The 18,184-nt window shown below is 58.8% G+C and overlaps 1 protein-coding gene across 1 annotated transcript in view; it reads right to left on the reverse strand.

Annotated features, from left to right (window-relative positions):
• The window catches only part of VAV2 (vav guanine nucleotide exchange factor 2), a 151,546-nt gene extending 135,124 nt beyond the window's left edge, over nt 1-16,422 (reverse strand). Inside the window, exon 1 of the mRNA XM_074331550.1 lies at nt 15,650-16,422. Coding sequence (XP_074187651.1) covers nt 15,650-15,853 — 204 coding nt within the window. The 5' untranslated portion in view covers nt 15,854-16,422. The remainder of the gene's footprint in view (nt 1-15,649) is intronic.
• Between the last annotated feature and the right edge of the window lie 1,762 nt (nt 16,423-18,184).

Here is an 18,184-nt window from a genome sequence, read left to right on the forward strand (position 1 = left end):
CCTGCCTCTTGAGGTTCTTCCGTGGCCATTCATTCTATCAGGCCTTCATTCTCCAGAGCAAATTCTGCAGCTGTTTCATCAAGAGATTTCACATTTCATCCCTTTTAGTCAATAAGGAATGTTATCACTCACAGCTTTACTGGCGGTCACTTTTATTTTCGTATTGATCACTCCCACCGAAAAGAATTCCGAGAATTCTTTAAGGACGAGAGTATTTATTTCTTGGAGGAAAGGTCCTTCCATTGGGACAAAAAAGGTGATGGGAATGGCTCAGAGCTGGACTAGACAGAGGGCTGGCCCCTCTCCCTAAGTTCACGGCAGACCCATGCTGCGCAAGGCCCAGGGGGACACGGGAAGGGGGTCCCCTCCCTTGAGATAAGCTTCATCAGGACCCTGCACCGGGAGGTGGGGTGAAGAGAGCATTCCCTCACTGCATACTCAGTAACGATCCATCCGTCAGGGACCCGCGCCCTCGGCAGCCAGCAGGCAGGGCCAACCAGGGTCACCAGGACGGTCCAGGAAGTACCACTGGTCGGAGCCAAGGGCCAGAGAGAAGTCGCGAGGACCAGTGTGTAGGGAGGGTCAGGGGTGCACTGGGGGGACCCGGGCAGCACAGCCCAGTCTCAGGGAGGGGCCCCTGCCTCAGACTCGGCCCTGGAAATGCATCCCCCCTCTCAAAGTTGGCCAGCTGGGCTGGCCTTTCTGCAGGGAGCATTAGAGTGGCCGTCCCTGTGATGTGGTAATCGGGACAGGCTCTCTAAAAGGAGGGTTGTGGGCATCCAATCACAGGGCGGGCAGGGTGACGGGGTCGGGGGTCACCTCTGGAACTTCCAGACACCGCCTGATAAATCTGTGCCTCCGACACACCCGTGATTATAAGGCTCCAAGACCCAGCTGATGTCCGAGATGTTAGAACATGGAAAAAATACCCATCTTGGAACAGGTGGGACAAGGGGCAGAACCTGGTGACCCCCCAAAACGGAGGAGGGGTGGCCAGGACAGGCTTGTGAGCAACGCTGCGTGCTGAGAGCTCCATGAGGTGGCCAGTTACCCACCCCCACCCCACGGAGCCCGTCGCGCGACGCAGCTGTTGCTGATTCAAGCTTCAGCAGATCAATAGCGATAATGCAGACCCAAAGAAATCAATCTAAGACAATGCCCTTTTTAAGAAAAAACACTCTTTCCACAGGCAAGAACCACTTTAAAATAACACACACACTATCCTGGGTTTTTCGGCAGTTTCCTGGGTCTCTGCAGAGGCCATCGTGTCACCAAGAGGCGAATCGCACGCTTTGGGGTCCAACCTCCCCTGAGAGCTAGATCTCGACGGGCCACCCTGAGCTTCCGAGGGATGAATGTTAGCACCTGTCTACCACCTTTCGGATAAAGTGCGCTTCTGAAGGCAAAGCCGTCAGCATGGTAGAGAATATAATTACCAAGGAAGGAGAGTCTGGAATAGAGTCCCACACTAGTCAAAGGTGTTTTTCTCCAGGGACCCTGCCTCTGCAAGAGGCCCCAGGTCCAGCTGGACATGGATGCGATCAGCCACACAGACCGGAAAAGAAGCAGGAAGCTCAGAGCCAGACACAGAACACAGCGGGGTGGGGCCCAAACGTCCCCCAACTCCGGTCAGGGCAGATTCCGGACGGACGGCTGGGAGAGCGGGCCTTCCCTGGGCCCGCAGCCAATGGTAGGCTTGCACCCAGAGGGCCAAATCTGGACAGCCCGCCATCCACCCCGCTGCCCAAGCGTGACATCGGGGCACCCTCTTCATCACCCCACAACTGACGAATGGCCAGCCCCACTGACTCTCCTGCATGTCCCTGGAGCCTGGTGTTCCTCTCCCTTCCCCCCCCGCCCCCCCCCAGTGGCGGCCTGATCAGTTTTCCTGCTGGTGACCGCATCCTCCCCAGCCTCCCGGACTCCAGGCCTGCCCTCCAATCCACCCCAGCACTTTGGCCTCGGTGGAACTTCCTGGAGCTGCATCCAGGCATATCCCATCATCCCTACCAGTTTCCCTGCTCCTTGGCACCCAGGACAAAGCCGCCCACCCACCACCCACCATCCTGCCTTCCTGCAGCCTTCAAGGCCAGGGTTCTGAGATCCTGTCATCTCCCCTCGAAGTGACAGCTGCTCCCCAGGTCCTGGGCACCCTCCACTCCTACCCCTAGATTCTGAACCCCTCGCAGGAGTCACCGGGCTTCACCTATCTTCCCCTTGGCCCAAGGGTCAATCACTTACAGGCAGTAGGTACTCAATAAATGTTCCCTGAGAGCTAAAGTTCCAGATGACCTTATTTTACTATAAGACCGGGTCTTATCTAATATAATATGAGACCGGGTCTTATTTTAATTTTTGCTCCAAAAGATGCATTAGAGCTGATGGTCCGGCTAAGTCTTATTTTTGGGGAAACACAGTATTAGAGTCAGGGACTGTGGCCCACACCTAATCCCACAGAAGCCCATTGTTCAGATGAGCCAAGTAAGATCTGGGCAGTTTGGCAGGGGCTGGGGGGAGTATTAAGAAGCTTGTCCAGGGGCACACACGGCCACATCAGCAGTGGCTCCTAACCACCACACCAGGGCACCCGCCCTTCCTCCCCTGATAGAGGAAACACGGCCAGGGCAGTCTGGGTTTCAGGGTCCCTTGGGCCCGTGCAGGCTGCAGAGAGCAGAAACAGGGGCAGCTTCTCCCCTGAGCCCTGGCCACAGCTGAGCCTGAACTTGGGCAGCGAGAGGCCGGGTGCCTCCCATCCTTAGTGGTCCACTGCAGGCCTCTGGCCCAGCCACAGCCAAGGAAAAGTTCTTGCTGTCTTGAGGGACCCAAGGGGACCAGGTACAAACGCTCCAGCCCCCAAACGTCATGGCCTCTCAGTGCCAAGTGTCCCTCCACGCGGGGGTGGGTCTGCCTGGCAAGTCTGTGCTCGAGCAATAAACACAAATTACTGCCGAGCTCTGCTCTCTGGAGCCTGGCTGGCTAACAGATGTTTCATTTAAGCAGCTAAATTACCACAAAATACACCCAAAGAGATGACAGGCCAATCTATCCCAAGGTTTATTTGCATGAGAAGGGAGTGGTGTGTGAAAATTCTATCTTCCCTTTTCTGAGAGAAAAAAAAAACTTTTATTGCACATGAGTTTAGAAAAAGAAAGGGCTGCCGGCTTCATGGACCACGGACAGGAGTGTTCACATGGATGTAAATCCCACCTCTCGGGAGCCTGCGGTGCCTGCAGGAGAGGATACTGAGACCACAGGTTCAAGTCCTGCTTCCATCTCCTACTGGCAACCCAGACAAGCCCCTCTGCTCTCTGAGCCTCAGGTTCCAAAGCTGTCAGGTGGGTGACATGACCCCTACCCCACGGCCAAGTGCCTCCAATATTGTGACTGATGATGACCATCTTGGCATCACCAGGCGGCCCAGGAGCAGCCCAGAGCAGGCACAGAGTGGCAGGTGACTCCATCGTGCCTAAGGAATGTCAGAGGGGGAGGACCACTCTTGCACAAGAAACTGTCCTGGCTGGATCAGGAGAGACAAGCACTAGCTTGCACGTCCCCAGGCCACCGACTGGCAAAGCAAAAGAAAAGGTGAGGGCCAGAGCCACTCCGCTGGGCAGGGCAAGGAAGACGTGGCTGTGACGCTGTGGCCTCCTGCCCAGGCTCCTCACTTCCCACCTTGCCGGAGACAACCACCAGCAGCCAGAGGCCCAGGCGGGAGGGGGGAAATAGGACACGGTGTGGCTGAGCCATGGCCATGGGGCCCCAGCACACACAGAACCTGTTGTTCAGTGGTCACCTGCACCACCTGTCCTGATTCAGGGCCAGGGGACGGCCAGGGCTCCCCAAGCAGACAGAGTGGACGACAGAGCTTTGCTGGCAAAACCCCAGAGCCCTGGGCCGCTTCAGGGAGAGTGAACAGAAACCCCAAAACATCCCAGAGGAGGTGGATGGCATCACCCGGGCTTCTCGGGAATGCAGACAGGCACAGAGAGGGCAGCCTCTGGCCTGAGGGCACAGTGCAGATGGCAGCCCGAGCCTGGCCTCCTGACCCCAGAGTCACACACACACCTCATCCCAGAAACGAGACGATATCCTGCTGGAGAAGCAGGCCACGCAGCCCACAGCAGAGATAAGCCAGACCGTGAAAACACACACACACACACACACACACACACACACACACACACACAGAGCACACAGCACACCATCCCCCGCCCCCTGCTGCGGAAGGTGAGGTGTCGGCCTGGATTTACTGACTCCCAGGCAAGGCGTCTGTCCTCATCGGCCCAGCCCTCAGCTCCCACTAATGACACCATCAGGAAGCGCCCTGCGCCCTTCATGTGGCCCTTCAATGGGGACATCTGCAATGCTCCCACTCCAGCCTCCAGGCAATGCAGATGCTGCCTCCACGTGCTGCCTCCTGGTTCCCGGGGACAATTGCAGCTCCCAGACAGGCAACACGGGAAAACTCCCCTACTTAAAAAGAGGGACTTGTCAACCAGAGTAAGGGACTCCCAGAGTCAGAGGCAGGGCAGCTTCCCACAGAGCAACACACACACAGATCCTGCGTGTCCCCACCTGATGCCCAGACAGCAGGCATCCTTGCCATTCACTGCTACGAGGGGGATCCAGACGCCCCAGGAGCCTTCCTCCCATCACCGCCTGGAGGCACCGAGAACAGAAATGATGGCCCCATTTTACAGGTGGGGCAGGCAGGAGGCAAGCAGCCTGAGATCTCATGTGCTTCCGGGACCGTGTTCCTCCATCGCCAACCCTGAATCGGGCAATGGCTCCACACGAGGGGCGGGGGGGGGAGAAAAGGGAGTTTTCTCCTGACAACTCAGCCGAGAAGCTCTCCTGGGCCCCCGATTTAAGGCACAGAGTCGAGGGCCTGGAGCACAGGAAGCCATATCCGGGTTCATCACCACTCAAGTCTCGCTCCTAGAGAGAGAAGGAAGTCATGAGGAATCCCCAGGAAGCCCAGCCGCACAACTGTGTGTGGACACCAGGAGAGATGTGGGCGTCTGGCCCCGTCTACAGCCAGGAACACAGGAGGCCCAGGGGGGCGGCAATGCAGCAAGCCTGCACGCCCCACCTCCGGCCGGTCACGCCCCACCGCCCTGCCTCGCCTGGCGCCTGCTTCCGTAGAGCAGTGGGTGAAAACAAACAAGACCAACAGATAGGCAGGCAGAGGGACCGGTGGCATCCAGACAGGTGCTGGTGTCAGTCTTTGTGAATGGAAACAGGTCAGAAGTGAAAGGTGGTTTGTCTCTCACCAAAATGACAGTCGGAGGGTTTCTCTCTCCTGTCCCAGCAGCAGATAAGCCGGCATCTGGGGGTGGGGAGCACAGGTGCCCCAGTGTCTGGGGAAGGGGCATCAATCAACAGTTGGAGGAGCTTAGGGACGAGGGAGAAGGGTCTCAGGACGTGGCTCTCAAGCGCATGTCGGACCAGAACCTTCCAGCAACCCCCCCGGGGAGGACATGGCAGAAAAACTGAAATGTGGGCCTCAGAAGTCTGGTGTGAGGCACGTCCAGGCCCCGCCTCTCAGGAGCTGTGTGGCCTGCAGGTGGCTGGGCCAGGGCTGCGGTGTCCCCTCACGCTGGGGTCGTGGTGGCCTCCGCTCAGCATGATGCCTGTATTACCTCCCAACAGCGTCCTCTTATTATGAGACAAACATGACAATCAAGCAAACGCCAATGAAAACAGGAAATGTGTGGCGACTGGGCGACAGGAGGGAGGCCAGGCAGAGGCATGGCTGGGTGGCACCAGGAGGCACGTGGAGCAGAGAAACATCTGGAACCCAAACCTGGCCACTGCAATGACTCCAGTCCTGGTGCCATCCTCTGGGCACCCACCGTGCCGCCTCTCCTGCTGCAGCCAACAAAGCCTCGAGCAGAGCGATGAACGTATCAGAGGTGAACCAGGAGGTGACAGCAGAGTTTTACAAAGTCCTCTGATAGCAGAAGACAGACAAGTGGCCCCTCTCCCTGCACAGATGACAACAGGGGCTTCCAGGGGACTTGGAGGTGGGCCCCATTCCTCGAAAGGCGCGAATAGGGAACAGAAGGACAGGAGGCAACTGTGCCCCATGCCTGCCTGGGCCACCCTCACCAGCCACCACGTGTGCTCACTGCCTTTGAAACCAAAAGCACAAAACAAACCAACAGAAAGCATTTGTGACCTTAAGCTTGTGTTGGCTGTGGAGGGGCGAGGAGTAGGTGTGTTACACATAATTATCTTAATCCTGATAAAAATTGCAAAGACCGACCAACAAACCCCACGAAACAGGAATACCGTGTGTGTCTAGCAGCTCGGAGACTTCCAACGCTCGTGGCGGGCAGGCAGGCAGCCTCGCTGAGGTGCCACCACCGGGGTCCCCGCCGGCCGTTCAAGCAGCCACTGCACAGCCCATCTCCCTCTGCGGCCGCATGTTTGTTATTCTTTATTTTTTGGATTCAGAAACCACAAGAGTCACAGCAGCTCCAGGATGCCGACCAGAGGCCATGAGAGCAGAGTTTCAGAGGACCCTGAGTGGGGGCTCATCCTGGCTGGGCAGGAAGCTTCTGTGGCCTGAGCAGGGCGGGGCTCGTCCCACCCACGTGCAGGGTGCCAGCTCCTGCGCCCTGGGCTTCTCTCCCGTCCTGTTTCAGGGCACGTGTCAAGGATGGGGCATTCACAGGGAGAAGCCATAACCCCACCGTCAGGCGTGGGGGAACCATCCACTGAGCAGCTCTCACATCCAGACGCTGGGCTGAGAGATCTGGGTCCCCTCTGCCACCTCTGTCCTCTGTCAGCAACCACCTTTTACAGACAAGGGAATGGGGCCCCGAGGAGTTGTCACTGGGCCAAGAAGTGGCAGGCGATACTCGAGCCCAGGTCTGCGAGGGTTCAGCACTGCGCCCGTCTCCACTCCGGGGACGAGTCGTGGCCCCTGGCTGCCAGCACTGCCTAACAGCAGACGAGGCCAGACACAGGGTGCAAAAACAGGTCCCCAAGTAGGGGCTGCACCAAGACGGCTCCTCCAGGGCGGGGGGCCCAGGGGGCCCGACAGAATGGACGCCGTCCAGCCATCAGGAACCAGGACAGAGTGGGAGGAGACAAGGACATGAGACTTCCTTGTGGCAGAGACTGAAAGCCAGGAGACACAGCCGCTCACACCAGAGAGTGAGGAGCTGCCCCGCGCCCCGTGACTGCGCCCCAGCACACAAGGACCCTCACCCAGGCTCCCCCAACAGGCTGAACCTCACTTTAAAAAAAGAGATCGATGTGCCCAGTTGCCGCTCAGAGTGAAGCAGCATTTGAGGAGAGCAGATGGGGGTGGGGGGGCGGCTCTGGGAGACTGGACATGCAAACCTGGTCAGAAAGCACAACTAGCGGGGGACACTGGCACCTCCTCAGGAAGCCAGCCTGAGTGGCACCCCCAGCCTCCTGCCTGCTTTCTTTCTCTGCATCTGAAAGTGCATCTTTATATCCCTATTCCATCTGCCCCTCCGGAAGGTCAGGGGTCTTTCTCTTCTGCCCAAGGCCCACGAGTGGATGCTCAGGAGTGGACCTAAGTAAATGACCCCCAGCTGCCTGGGAGCAGGAGACAGGCCCAGACGCCACGTAGGGAGAAGGGCAGAGCGAGCCAGCTGGGGCCATCTCTGGATTCTGGTACTGTGCCGTCCACAGCCTCCTCACCAATCGAGGTCCTTTTGCTGGTGGAGGGAGACGCGCACAGAGCTCCAGAGGCCAAGAGCCCTGTGCAGGCTGGCGAGAGGCCTCGGTCCCCCACACAGTGTGACGTCAGGTGGCCCCATCACATCCCCACTAACCAGGGTACAGCCTGACACGGTGCCTCAAATCTCCCAAGACCCAGGGGAGGTGCCAGTGCTGGGCAGTCAGGGAACACGCCTCCCAGGACAAGGCACGGCCAGAAAGCAGTGATCTAGAATACCGGGGAGGCAGATGGGAGCCCCCCCAGCCTCTGCCCCCAGAGCCCCATCCCTGCAGCAACCACCCACCCCAATCTTAGTTAGCTAAGGGGATCCAGTTTTCTAAGCCAGAGTGAGTGCCACCTCCTCCATGAAGCCCTCTGCAGTCACCCTGCCCCCAGGGATCCAAACAACCACATCCGCTGTGGACTAGCACAGCCCCAAATGCCACAGGGACAGTGAATCCTGTGTCTGCTGCTATCTCCCACCCCATCCCGCCCAGGAGTTCCTGGGGAGGAAGAAGCAGAGAGAGGCTGTGAGACCCCTTCCAGCAGGCATCCTGATCACCCTCAGAAAGGGCCAACCCTGAGCCATGGGTCCCCCATCCTTGTCCCTCATAGGCCACCACACTGCCTCTGGGGTGAAGGGTCAATTCAGCGTGAGAGGGGCTAAGCGGCCAAGGAAGCACAGAGGGTCAGCCCTGGGGCGCTGGCAGCCCACTCTCTTTGCCACCTTGAGGCCCTGTGGCAGCTGGGTGGCCAGGGGACGGGGAAGGCAGCTGCCCCAGGAGGCCAGCGGCCAGCGCGGGCCGGTGCCGAGCCAGCAGGAGCAAGCAGCCACCCTGGGTATGGATGGGACACAGTGTTCTGAGACTTCTGCAGCCAGGTACAAGGCAGGGACATCCAGGCCCACGTTTTCCCATCAAACCCTCCCAACAACCTGCGAGGTGGCCACAGCCATCCCCTTTGCAGACTGAGGCTCAGCCAGGCCCGGTACACATCACCACTAAGAGCCTCAGGGCAGCCGAGTGGCCGAGCATGTCACTCTCCACTGCCATCTTGGGTAGCACACCTCACTCCCTCCATGCTTGGGGACCTACTTAGGGCAGGTGCCGCTCCAGACACGAGTGGGCTCAGCCTCTACAAGCCTCCGTTCCTCATCTAAAAAGTGGGCTGAGAGCAGAACCCCAGCCATCGCTGCTCTGAGGACAAGACCAGGTTATTAACGCAGCACTTAGCACATTTTTTGGCACCAGAGACACAGAGGAGAAAGCTTTGCTCTCACCACACACTTCCTGCCTGAGGAGCCCGAGTCAAGGGCACTGGACACAAATGGAGACACAACTGCAGACTGTGATGGGAACTGGGACGGGAGCTCAAGGAACCAGGACACCTTCTCAAGCCTCTAAGCCGGCCCACTGCCCATCTTTGTACAGCTCAGAGGCTAAGAAAGGTTTTTTAAACAATTGGGGGGGAGGGGAATCAAAAGAAGAGTATTTCATGACACATGAAAAGGATATGAAGTTCAAATTTCATTCTCCACAAACGAACTGGCTTGGTGCACAGCCACGCTCACTCATTTACAGAGCGTCAACGGCTGTTTCGCACTAAAAGGCCAAAGTTGAGTAGTTGCGACAGAGACCGTCCGGCCCACAAGATCTAAAATGCTTACTGTCTGACCCTCTACAGAAAACTTGCCGGCCCTGGTCTGGGAGGGGGGGATGCAGGGGAGAAGGGGCTGCATTCAAGGGGAGGGAGGGAGGGCACCCAGGCTCAAGCCTGGGCACCTGCCTAAACCAGGACCCCTGCACCAGACCCACCAGCACTGATGTTCCAGGCATCCCACCCCTCACACTCAGGAAGCCACCGCCGCAGACACAGCCTGGACACACAGACAGGAGGAAGGGGCCAGCAAGGGACCCAGCGCCCCTCTAGAAGGAGGGAGTCTCCTCCAGGGAGGGGACATCCTTGGTCTCCAGGGCCTCATGGCAAGAAAGGGCTCAAATGAGGCACTGGGGTGGGAGCTCATCACAGCAACTCACCCTTGTCAGGTCCCCAACAAAGCTCTGCCCCGACCCTGGGCCCAGCACAGCTGAGCCCCCAGTCCGGCCCAGCACGGAGACACCCTAGTTCCAGGGCCCAGACCACCGTCCCTCACAATGGCCTCACCACCAAGTACACAGCATTCTTCTCGGTTTCACCCGGGCTGGCCCATGACAAAGCCAGATTTTCTGAATCAGTGCACACACACCACACAAACAATTCACTCTACACCAGTACCGACCGGGGTCTGCTCTCCGTGCCCCAGACAGATGCGTCCGGACCCAAGCCTCGCTCGGGACCCTGCTGCACACAGCTCTGCCAGCGCCCCTCCAGTCAGTCAGGTCCAGGCTAAAGCCGAGACCCCGGCCCATCGGCCTCTGCTCTCCCACCCCCACCCCAGTCCCGCTCCCCAGAACAGACGGGACTTCCTGCTGCACACACACATTGCCACGTGGAAACGCTGATGTTCACTGATGTTCGGGAAATCGGTTTTTCTTTTCATTCTCGCTCCCCTAAGGTGATTTTTCAGGCATTTTTTCCTAAACGCCCTCCCCACGTGAAATTTTAATACCACAGATGTGCTGTTATGTCTGTTTTGTACTCTGTACATCTGTGCTTTATATGTAAAAAGAATAAATTTCTTTACCCCCAAAGATCTGATTTCCACCTTCCAATTGAGAACGCATGGGTAAAATAAAACGTATTATTAAAATTAATATCTTACATTTCTTTTTACTTTTTTAACGTGACCATTAGAAATTTTAAAATACACACATGGCTCACATATTTCTATCTGGCAGCATTGGTACATACAGAAAATAAATACAAATGTAACTGTGTGTAGGTATACAGTGTCCATGGACACATGCATAGATACCTGTGCGTGTACACACACATACACACGTGTACACACACACACACACACACACACACACACTCCCAGGTCTAACCAATGACACCCGGAAGCAGGGTCACCCCAGCAGCCGTGTGCACCCCTGCAGCCAGATCTTGGCTTCTAAATACCCCTCACCACTCAGGAACCAGAGCTCCTCAGAGACATGGCTGATCCCTGAGCTGGGGCAAACAGAAATACAAGAGGAGCCTGGAGCATTTTGTGCCAGAAAGGCAGGCAGTGCTCAAAAATGATGGAAACAGGTCAAAAAGGCGCACAAAAGCGTCTTGAAGCAGCCCCCTCTGGTCAAACCTGAAACAACTTAAGCATCAGAATAAATAATGACAGTAACAGATGCTAATCCACGGAATAAAAATAGGAAACTGTACTCTAAACTGGTGGAAAGAAAGGGGGACCGGAGGGGAGCACTAGATACCTACATTGTTTCAAAGTATCTCCTGGAGACGTTTGTGATCTACCAGGGGGAGCAGAGTAACTTCAGAGTGGAGCTGCCCAGCAAACTCCGTCCTAACCAGTGGGTGAAGCCAACATCCCCAGCCATGGAACAAATCTAAACCACATGCCACCTGCAAGACAGGATATAGAATACAGCATCACGGCCGCTCTAACACCCGCAGCCACAAAACCCCAAAGGGAGGGCCATGCAACAAAAGGAGGGTCAAGGCCATGAACATCCTCCTAGACTGGAAGGGGCTGAAGGGCACACGTGGCCCTCAAGTTAACCTTCCCCTGCAAAGGACAGTACTGACACTGGAGTGTCTTACCAGCCAGGATTACCACTGCTGTATTCGGGCTTTGGACAGCTACACCGCGATTCGGGGAGAATGCCCTTGTAGGAAATACACGGGTGGAAGTCCCCAACTTACTCTCAGATGGACGGAGAAAAAGTTCTGTGTTCTCCACTTACCGCTTGTCCCTAAGTCTGAGTGAGGTATTTCCAAAATTTCAAAAAAGAAATCTGCCTACAAGAGAATGAAAAAGGCTTCCTTTGTTTCCACTGGAATCTGCCTTCCTCTCTGCTCCCGGCCGCCCTGGTATCACGCCCCTCGGCCTCGGGAATCAAGCAGCCTCCTGCTTGCACGCAGGAACTCTCTGGACACCTGAAGGCCGCTTTTTCAGTCAACAGACATCTCATCAGCACCGACCTGGAAGCTGCATGACAGCAGGCACTGGGCCCCATCGCCAAGCACAGAGCCAGCCGGCCCGGCAGCTCAAGGGCTCGGCAGTTGTCCCTCAAGTAAAGGAACACAGTGCTGAAGTGAAGGGACCAAGGGATGCCAGGTTCTGTGGGACCCAGAGGTGAAGACTCGGAGGGGCTCCTGCCCAGCTGGAGGGGACAGACAACCACACATGGATGCCGGCATCCCCCACTCAAAATCTATCCAGCTCCTGGGCTGGAGCAACGACAAGAGTCTGGCTGCCAAGTGGTGAGCATATTGACACAAAGTGCGCAAGTGTGGGGTTAGGGATACACACCAGATACACCGGGGGCCACAGTCAGGCCCGACCCGTCAGCCCACGGGACGGGAGAGTGAAATCAGGAGGCTTCCCAGAGGAGGGGGCCTTTGGACTAGCTCCTATAGGAAGAAGGGACGAGAGCACGGCAGGTCGTCCGGCAAGGGCACAGCACACGATGGACACGGACAGAAGCATGGGCGGGGGGTGGGGGGAGGCTGGGGCGTCAGGCAAGAGGCAGGAATGGGCTGGAGTTGTGTGCGAGGTGCAGGCAGGGAGGAAAGCCCTGGTGGGCCCCAGGTCCCAAGCCCTCTCGGTGCCATGTCCCTGCAGCCCAGCTGTCCAGGGTGTTGGTCAGGGAGGCGGCCTGCCAGGGTGGTGTAGGCAAGAGGCTGGGTGGGCGGTGCCCCAAAGGTTCCAACTGCAGACCAAACACGAGGGCTGTCTGCTGGCATCAGCAGCCACAGGACCGCACGAGTGAAGCTGCTCCAGACACACACGGTCTCTTCCTGGGATCAGCAGATTGAGGCCATCCCTAATTAGTTTAATTAAACCCGAGGTGGCTTCCAGGCATCTTGAACGAAAAGATAAAGCATTCCCTGCCAGCTCCGGGAGGGCACAACAAAGGGCGACAGGAACTCTCGGTGAGTCTCTTTCCTAGTACTTGGCGCTGTACACAGCAGGCGCTCAATCAGTACATGTTGCTATGAAGCTCCTTTAGGGCCAATAACCTAGCAGAGATTAACCCAAAGAGAAGGGGCACGCCAAATGCTATCTTCTGAAAACAGCGTGGCATTCTGGAAAGAGGGGACATCGTGGAGGCCTTTGAGCAGGTCGGGTCCCGGGCACGCGGTGACAGCAGGGAGATGGGAAGGCCCCACCCTGACCTGCCTGCACAGTATCCAGACCCCCACAGGAAACAGGCACGCACTTCCCACCCCTGTCCATGGAAACAGACACACACCGTGAACCACCCGAGAAGCAGCTAGGAACATCCATCCGAAAGGCAGCAAGACAGCTGAGGGATGTCTTCTGAAACCATCATTCGTTTAAACAGTTCTGAAAGGGAGACCTAAGTTTGTGTCTGTGTTGCCACTTACTACCTGTGTGGCCTGGGGCAAGTCACTTGACCTCTCTGAGCTTTAGTTGCCTCATCTATGAAATAGAGGTTGCACCACCCGCCTGGATCGTGCCTAGCCCAGGGCAGGACCAGTAAGAAAGGGCAGCTGAGATTTCTCTTCTGATTGTTAAGTTTCCCGGATGACAAAGAGCAGCCGCACAGAGGTCACCAAGTTCCTCTCCCAGACCCTGCACAGCCTTCGTGGTAAACACAATTGTTTCTTTAACTGTGACCATACAGATGAAGCCATGCCGGCTGACCCCCATCCCACTAATGCAGGTTCATCGAACACCTGCAGCCATCCATGTGCCAAGAAAGCCACATAAAGATCGGTGTGACCAGCCCCACCCTCCATGAGATGACGGGCAAGCCGAGTTCCAGGAGACCAGCCCTCAGCTACAAGGATGATACCTGCCAGGTTCAGGACGACCATCCTAAAATAGCGGCCGTTTATTCAGTACTAAGGACGTTCTCTGCCCTCCCTCATCAAATCCTCACAACGTGGCTAAGAGGTTGCTACTATTACTGCCCATTACACAGATGGGGAAACTGAGGCCCCAAAAGTGGTCACCTACCTGGGAGGTGACAATGCCAGGTTTCAATCAGAGCATGTGGCCACAAAGACACACACACTCGCCCACATAGTTCTCCTACAACCCAGCCACCTTCATACCCCTTCATGAGGGGGGCTCAAGGGGCCAACGTTGGTGTCAGTATTGCTGCCTCACCAATGGCTCCAGAAACCTCAGAAGTCTCTGCACTTCCAGCCCAAATCACCTGCCAAAACCAGCAGCCCCTCCTCTCCCATCCTGCTCAAATGGCAGCTGGGGAGGGGCAGTCCAGGACACAGCGGCCGGCCAAGCACAGCCTCTGCTATGTGGACCTACCCAGGCTATGCCCTGTACCCTGGCCACCCTGCCAATCAGGTGGTAACCAGGAGCCAGCAAGCCTGGCCAGCCCCTGCAGTTCACAGCAGAAGGCAGCCACTGCTCCTCGCCGCCCAGCTCTGCCCTCCACAGCACTTCTTCCCCTGTTTCTCCAGGGGAGAGCGAGGTGAGGACATAAGAGGGAAGTAGATCTGTGAGAGCCCTCTGCAGCAGGGCCCTGGCAGAGGGGGACCTTGGGCTACTTAGCACTGAGGGTGCGTAAGGATGGTGCTGGCTTCAGGGAAGTCCTGAGGACCAGGCTACAGACAGGGCACCACCAGGGCCCCCTCACTGGGCTGGCCGCATACCAGGTCCTGGGTTATTATTACCGAGTGGGAGGGTGGCCCCCTGCCCCCTCAGGTCTCTTCTTTGTCAGCAGCCAACCCCCATCATCCCTGGATGGGGGCAAACCCCATCTTCTTGGAAACTCGGTCACAGCCAAAGGGCAGAGGCCATGCAGCCCAGCCTGGAAAAGCAGTGACTCACTCCAGCCCTGTTTTCCAATGTCACACTTGTGAATGGCCGTTGTCTATGCGGATTTGCCAAGGGCCCTGGAGGAAAGGGTATAGGGCTAACAGGAAGGTAGTGCTGGCCAGACCCAGGCTGATTCCCTGGCCCCCACAAAGTGTGCTGGGATGGGGATTCCACGACTGGGAAAGGCAGGACAAAAGCCTTGCTTCTGCTGAAGTCTTAGCCAAGTTCCCCTTAAAGACCCAAGAAAGGCAGCTCCTGCTGGAGGAGCAGACATTTTCCTACCAGCCTGCGGCCACACGCGCCTCCACCACGACAAAGACCACCCTTGAGGGTACTGGTGAAGTGATGGGGGACGCCCTTCACATCAAGTTGCCTGGCTCTGGGGGCCGATGGCACTTGGGCCACCCCCGGCCAAGAAAAGGGGGAGGCCGGCAAGGAGGCGGGGCCCACCAGCTCCCTCCGCGGGGCGGGCTCCAGCTCCCCGCCCCGCCGGCCCCTCCGGCCGCGCCCCGAGCGTCTGCTGGTCCTCCACAGTGTCCAGAACCGCGGCGCGAAGCCGGACCACGCGACGCCTCACGAGGCCTCCAGGCGCAGCGGCCTCCCGCAGTTAGGAAGGGACACTCGCAGGGCCCCGGTGCACAAGCCCGAGACCAGGGGCAGCAGTGGTGGCGCGCCACCGGGTTCGAGTCTGCCGTCACCCGGGGAGCTCCCGGGCAGTGTCGGCTGGAGGCGGAGGCACGCCCCCGAGGGGGGGGTACTTTGGTCAACTTCGTGCCTCTGGGGGTTGCCCCTTGGAGGATCGGGCTCCGAAGCCCAGGGCGCACCCCCCTCTCTGCTCCCCGTCCCGCCGCCTGCCGACGTTCCCCGAGACCGGCCACTCCTGACACTGTCCCGGGACTGCCCGTGGCTGTGACCTCGGTGTCAGCGACCTCGGAGTCGGCGTCCTCGCGCCCCATGGAGCGAACGCCCGGGACCAGGGTTCCTCCCAGACCAGTGTATCAGTGGAGATACATCCAGACCCTCACCTGGGACATCTGCGGCCGAAAGTTGATGTCCTTGAGGTCGATGGAGCCGGGGGAGAGGTTGTGCAGCAGCTGGCACAGGAGGACGCCGTCGCGCAGCGCCTGCGCCAGGTCGAAGACCACGGCCGAGGGCCACACAACCCGGTGGTTGGGCGGCAGGACCTTGCAGTCGATGAGCCAGCGGCCGCACTGCCGCCACTGCTCCATGGCGCCCGCTCGGCGGACTGCTCAGCGCAGTGCTCGGGCCAAAGTGCTGCGGCCGCGGGGCATCCCGCCCGGCCGCGCCGGGCTCGGCGGCCGGGGCGGGGCTTCGCGCAGGCGGCCCGGGTTCCCGCGGCGCCGCCGCACGTCCCCTCCTCTTCCTCCTCCGGCTCGTCTCTGACCACCGCTCCCGCCCACGTGCGACTGAGGGGTGGGCGCCGGGCAGCGCGCCGGATTCCCCTTCACACGCACAAGTCCCCGGGGGACCCGGGCCAGGCTCCACGCCGTCCACCGCCGCAGCGCTGCGCAATCAGCCCCGCCGGGCACCGCATTCTGCGCTCGGGGCGCCCCACTGCCGCTGCTCCTGCCCCGCCCGAGACAAAGGCCCGGCGGGTCGCTTGCTCTGCGCGTCCCAGGCCTGGGCCGCCTTCACTGCCGCTGCTTTGTTCGCCCCGCCTGCGGGCTCTGCGCTCCTCGACCTGATCCGCGCTCCGACTCAGTTGCTGGGCTTGCGGGCGCTGGGGGCGCGGGGGCGCGGGGGGCGCGGCCACTGGCCGGGCGGGGCGGAGTGGGGGCGGGGCGCTTGCCTGGTACCTCCCCGAGACCCAAGCGCCACCCCCGCCACCACTCCCCACTTCCTGCCCCGCTGCCGCCGCGCGAAAGTTGCGGAGCGCTTGGTCGTGCGCCCGCTGACCTACTCCAAGAGGCGCCAGGACTTTGGGGAGTTCTGCTCCCGGGTCAAGCGACCTCGCCTGTGGATTGATGGCGGGGTCGTCGTATCTGCATCCCTGCTGTGTTCCGCTCCGGAATATCAGGAGGGAGCCCCTATCGGGCTGTGTGCCTCCGCTTGGCCCTTCGGGAAGGAGACTCTGGCGGGGTCACAGGCTGGGCCGAGGCCTCCCACCCCCCCTTCGGCCCATCATATGTCCCCCTCAGGATAACTCGAGGCTGAAAGCGCACGGGCCGAGTACGCGCCCAGAGCCCCCGTTCCCATCCTCCGCCTGGGTCTGCCCCAGGATCGGCCGGAATCCCCCAAAGCCGGGCACAAAGGCCAGGATTCCTCTGCTTTATGACCCAGAGGCCACTCTGTACACTCACAGCTGTCCAGAGGGCAAATCCTGGCATCCGAGATGGAATATGTGAGATAAGTAAGTGGGAGAGAGGGAAGGAGATGAGGCCAGACCCGGCCCTGGGTCGCGCCAGCCCCCATGCTGGCTGCAGGGTCCATTGACCCTGCCCTGAACTCCTTCCTGGACCACGCCCTGGAGGGCGGGCAGTGTTCTCTGCAGCTGGCTTCCTACGACGGTGGGAGGGATTCAAGGATATAAAGAACCCATCTGGCAATGAAATGATATGATGCGAGCCCTGGCTCAGTTGTCGGAAGCCCCTGGGTTCTCTCCACTGATACACTGGGCAGTCCTGGACAAGTCTGAGCCCCTCTGAAACAGGCTCAGTCATAGGGTGCGGTTGTGGGGTTACCAATCTCAGAGGGGCCACCTGCCCTGGATACTTGTGGTTGAACCCTGTACCTATGTTAGCTGGGGCAGCACTGGGCAGTTGCCCGCATGGCCCAATCCCCCTCCCTCTGGCTTTCCTGACTGGGGGGGGGCAGAGCAGGGTGACACTCCCACCTCATTTTGAATCCAGAGAGGGTGCCCTGGGCCCTCTGTTCTGAGAATTGGCCTCTGCAAAGAGTTAGACTTTCCCCTTCCCAAACTGAGGAGGAAGCATGGGGCCCAGGGAGAGAGGTGGGGGAGGAGCTGCCTCCCAGGGCACAGCCCAGGCCCCTGGAGGAGTGGCCCGGGCAGGGGCAGAATCAGGCCAAGCCACCTGTGAGCTCCACACTCCTGTCCACCACTGAGGAAACAGGTGTGGGACCTCGGTGAATGTGCTCAGGAGGGAACCTGGGGCGTGGGGAGGGCAGCCCACCTGCCTTGCCTGAGACTAAAGCACACAATCTTGCTGCAGCCCTGAGAAATCGCCAAGTGGGAGACAGAGCCTGAACCCCAGCCACTCCGGGTTCTGCTCCAAGAGCCCACGCAGGCACCTTCCCCTAGCAGCACTCCCTTCCTCCCCTGTAGAATGGGGAGCACCCCACCCCATCAGAATCGCTTGTGAAGAACGAACAGGATCGAATATCCAGAGGCTTTATACCATGCTTGGGGCAGAACATGGCTCCCACAGCCCTTCACTGGGGGTGCCCTACTCATGGTGCCCCATAAATGCCAGGGTCTCTCCCACAGGTAGCTCCCTTGGCAAGAAAGGGGCCTCTGTCCTCACTGTCCTTGACCTTCCTCCCTGGCCAGAGAACCAAGGTGATAAACCCAGGCTGGGACA

The sequence above is a fragment of the Rhinolophus sinicus genome, linkage group LG04, assembly GCF_036562045.2.
Source record: "Rhinolophus sinicus isolate RSC01 linkage group LG04, ASM3656204v1, whole genome shotgun sequence".
NCBI lineage: Eukaryota > Metazoa > Chordata > Mammalia > Chiroptera > Rhinolophidae > Rhinolophus > Rhinolophus sinicus.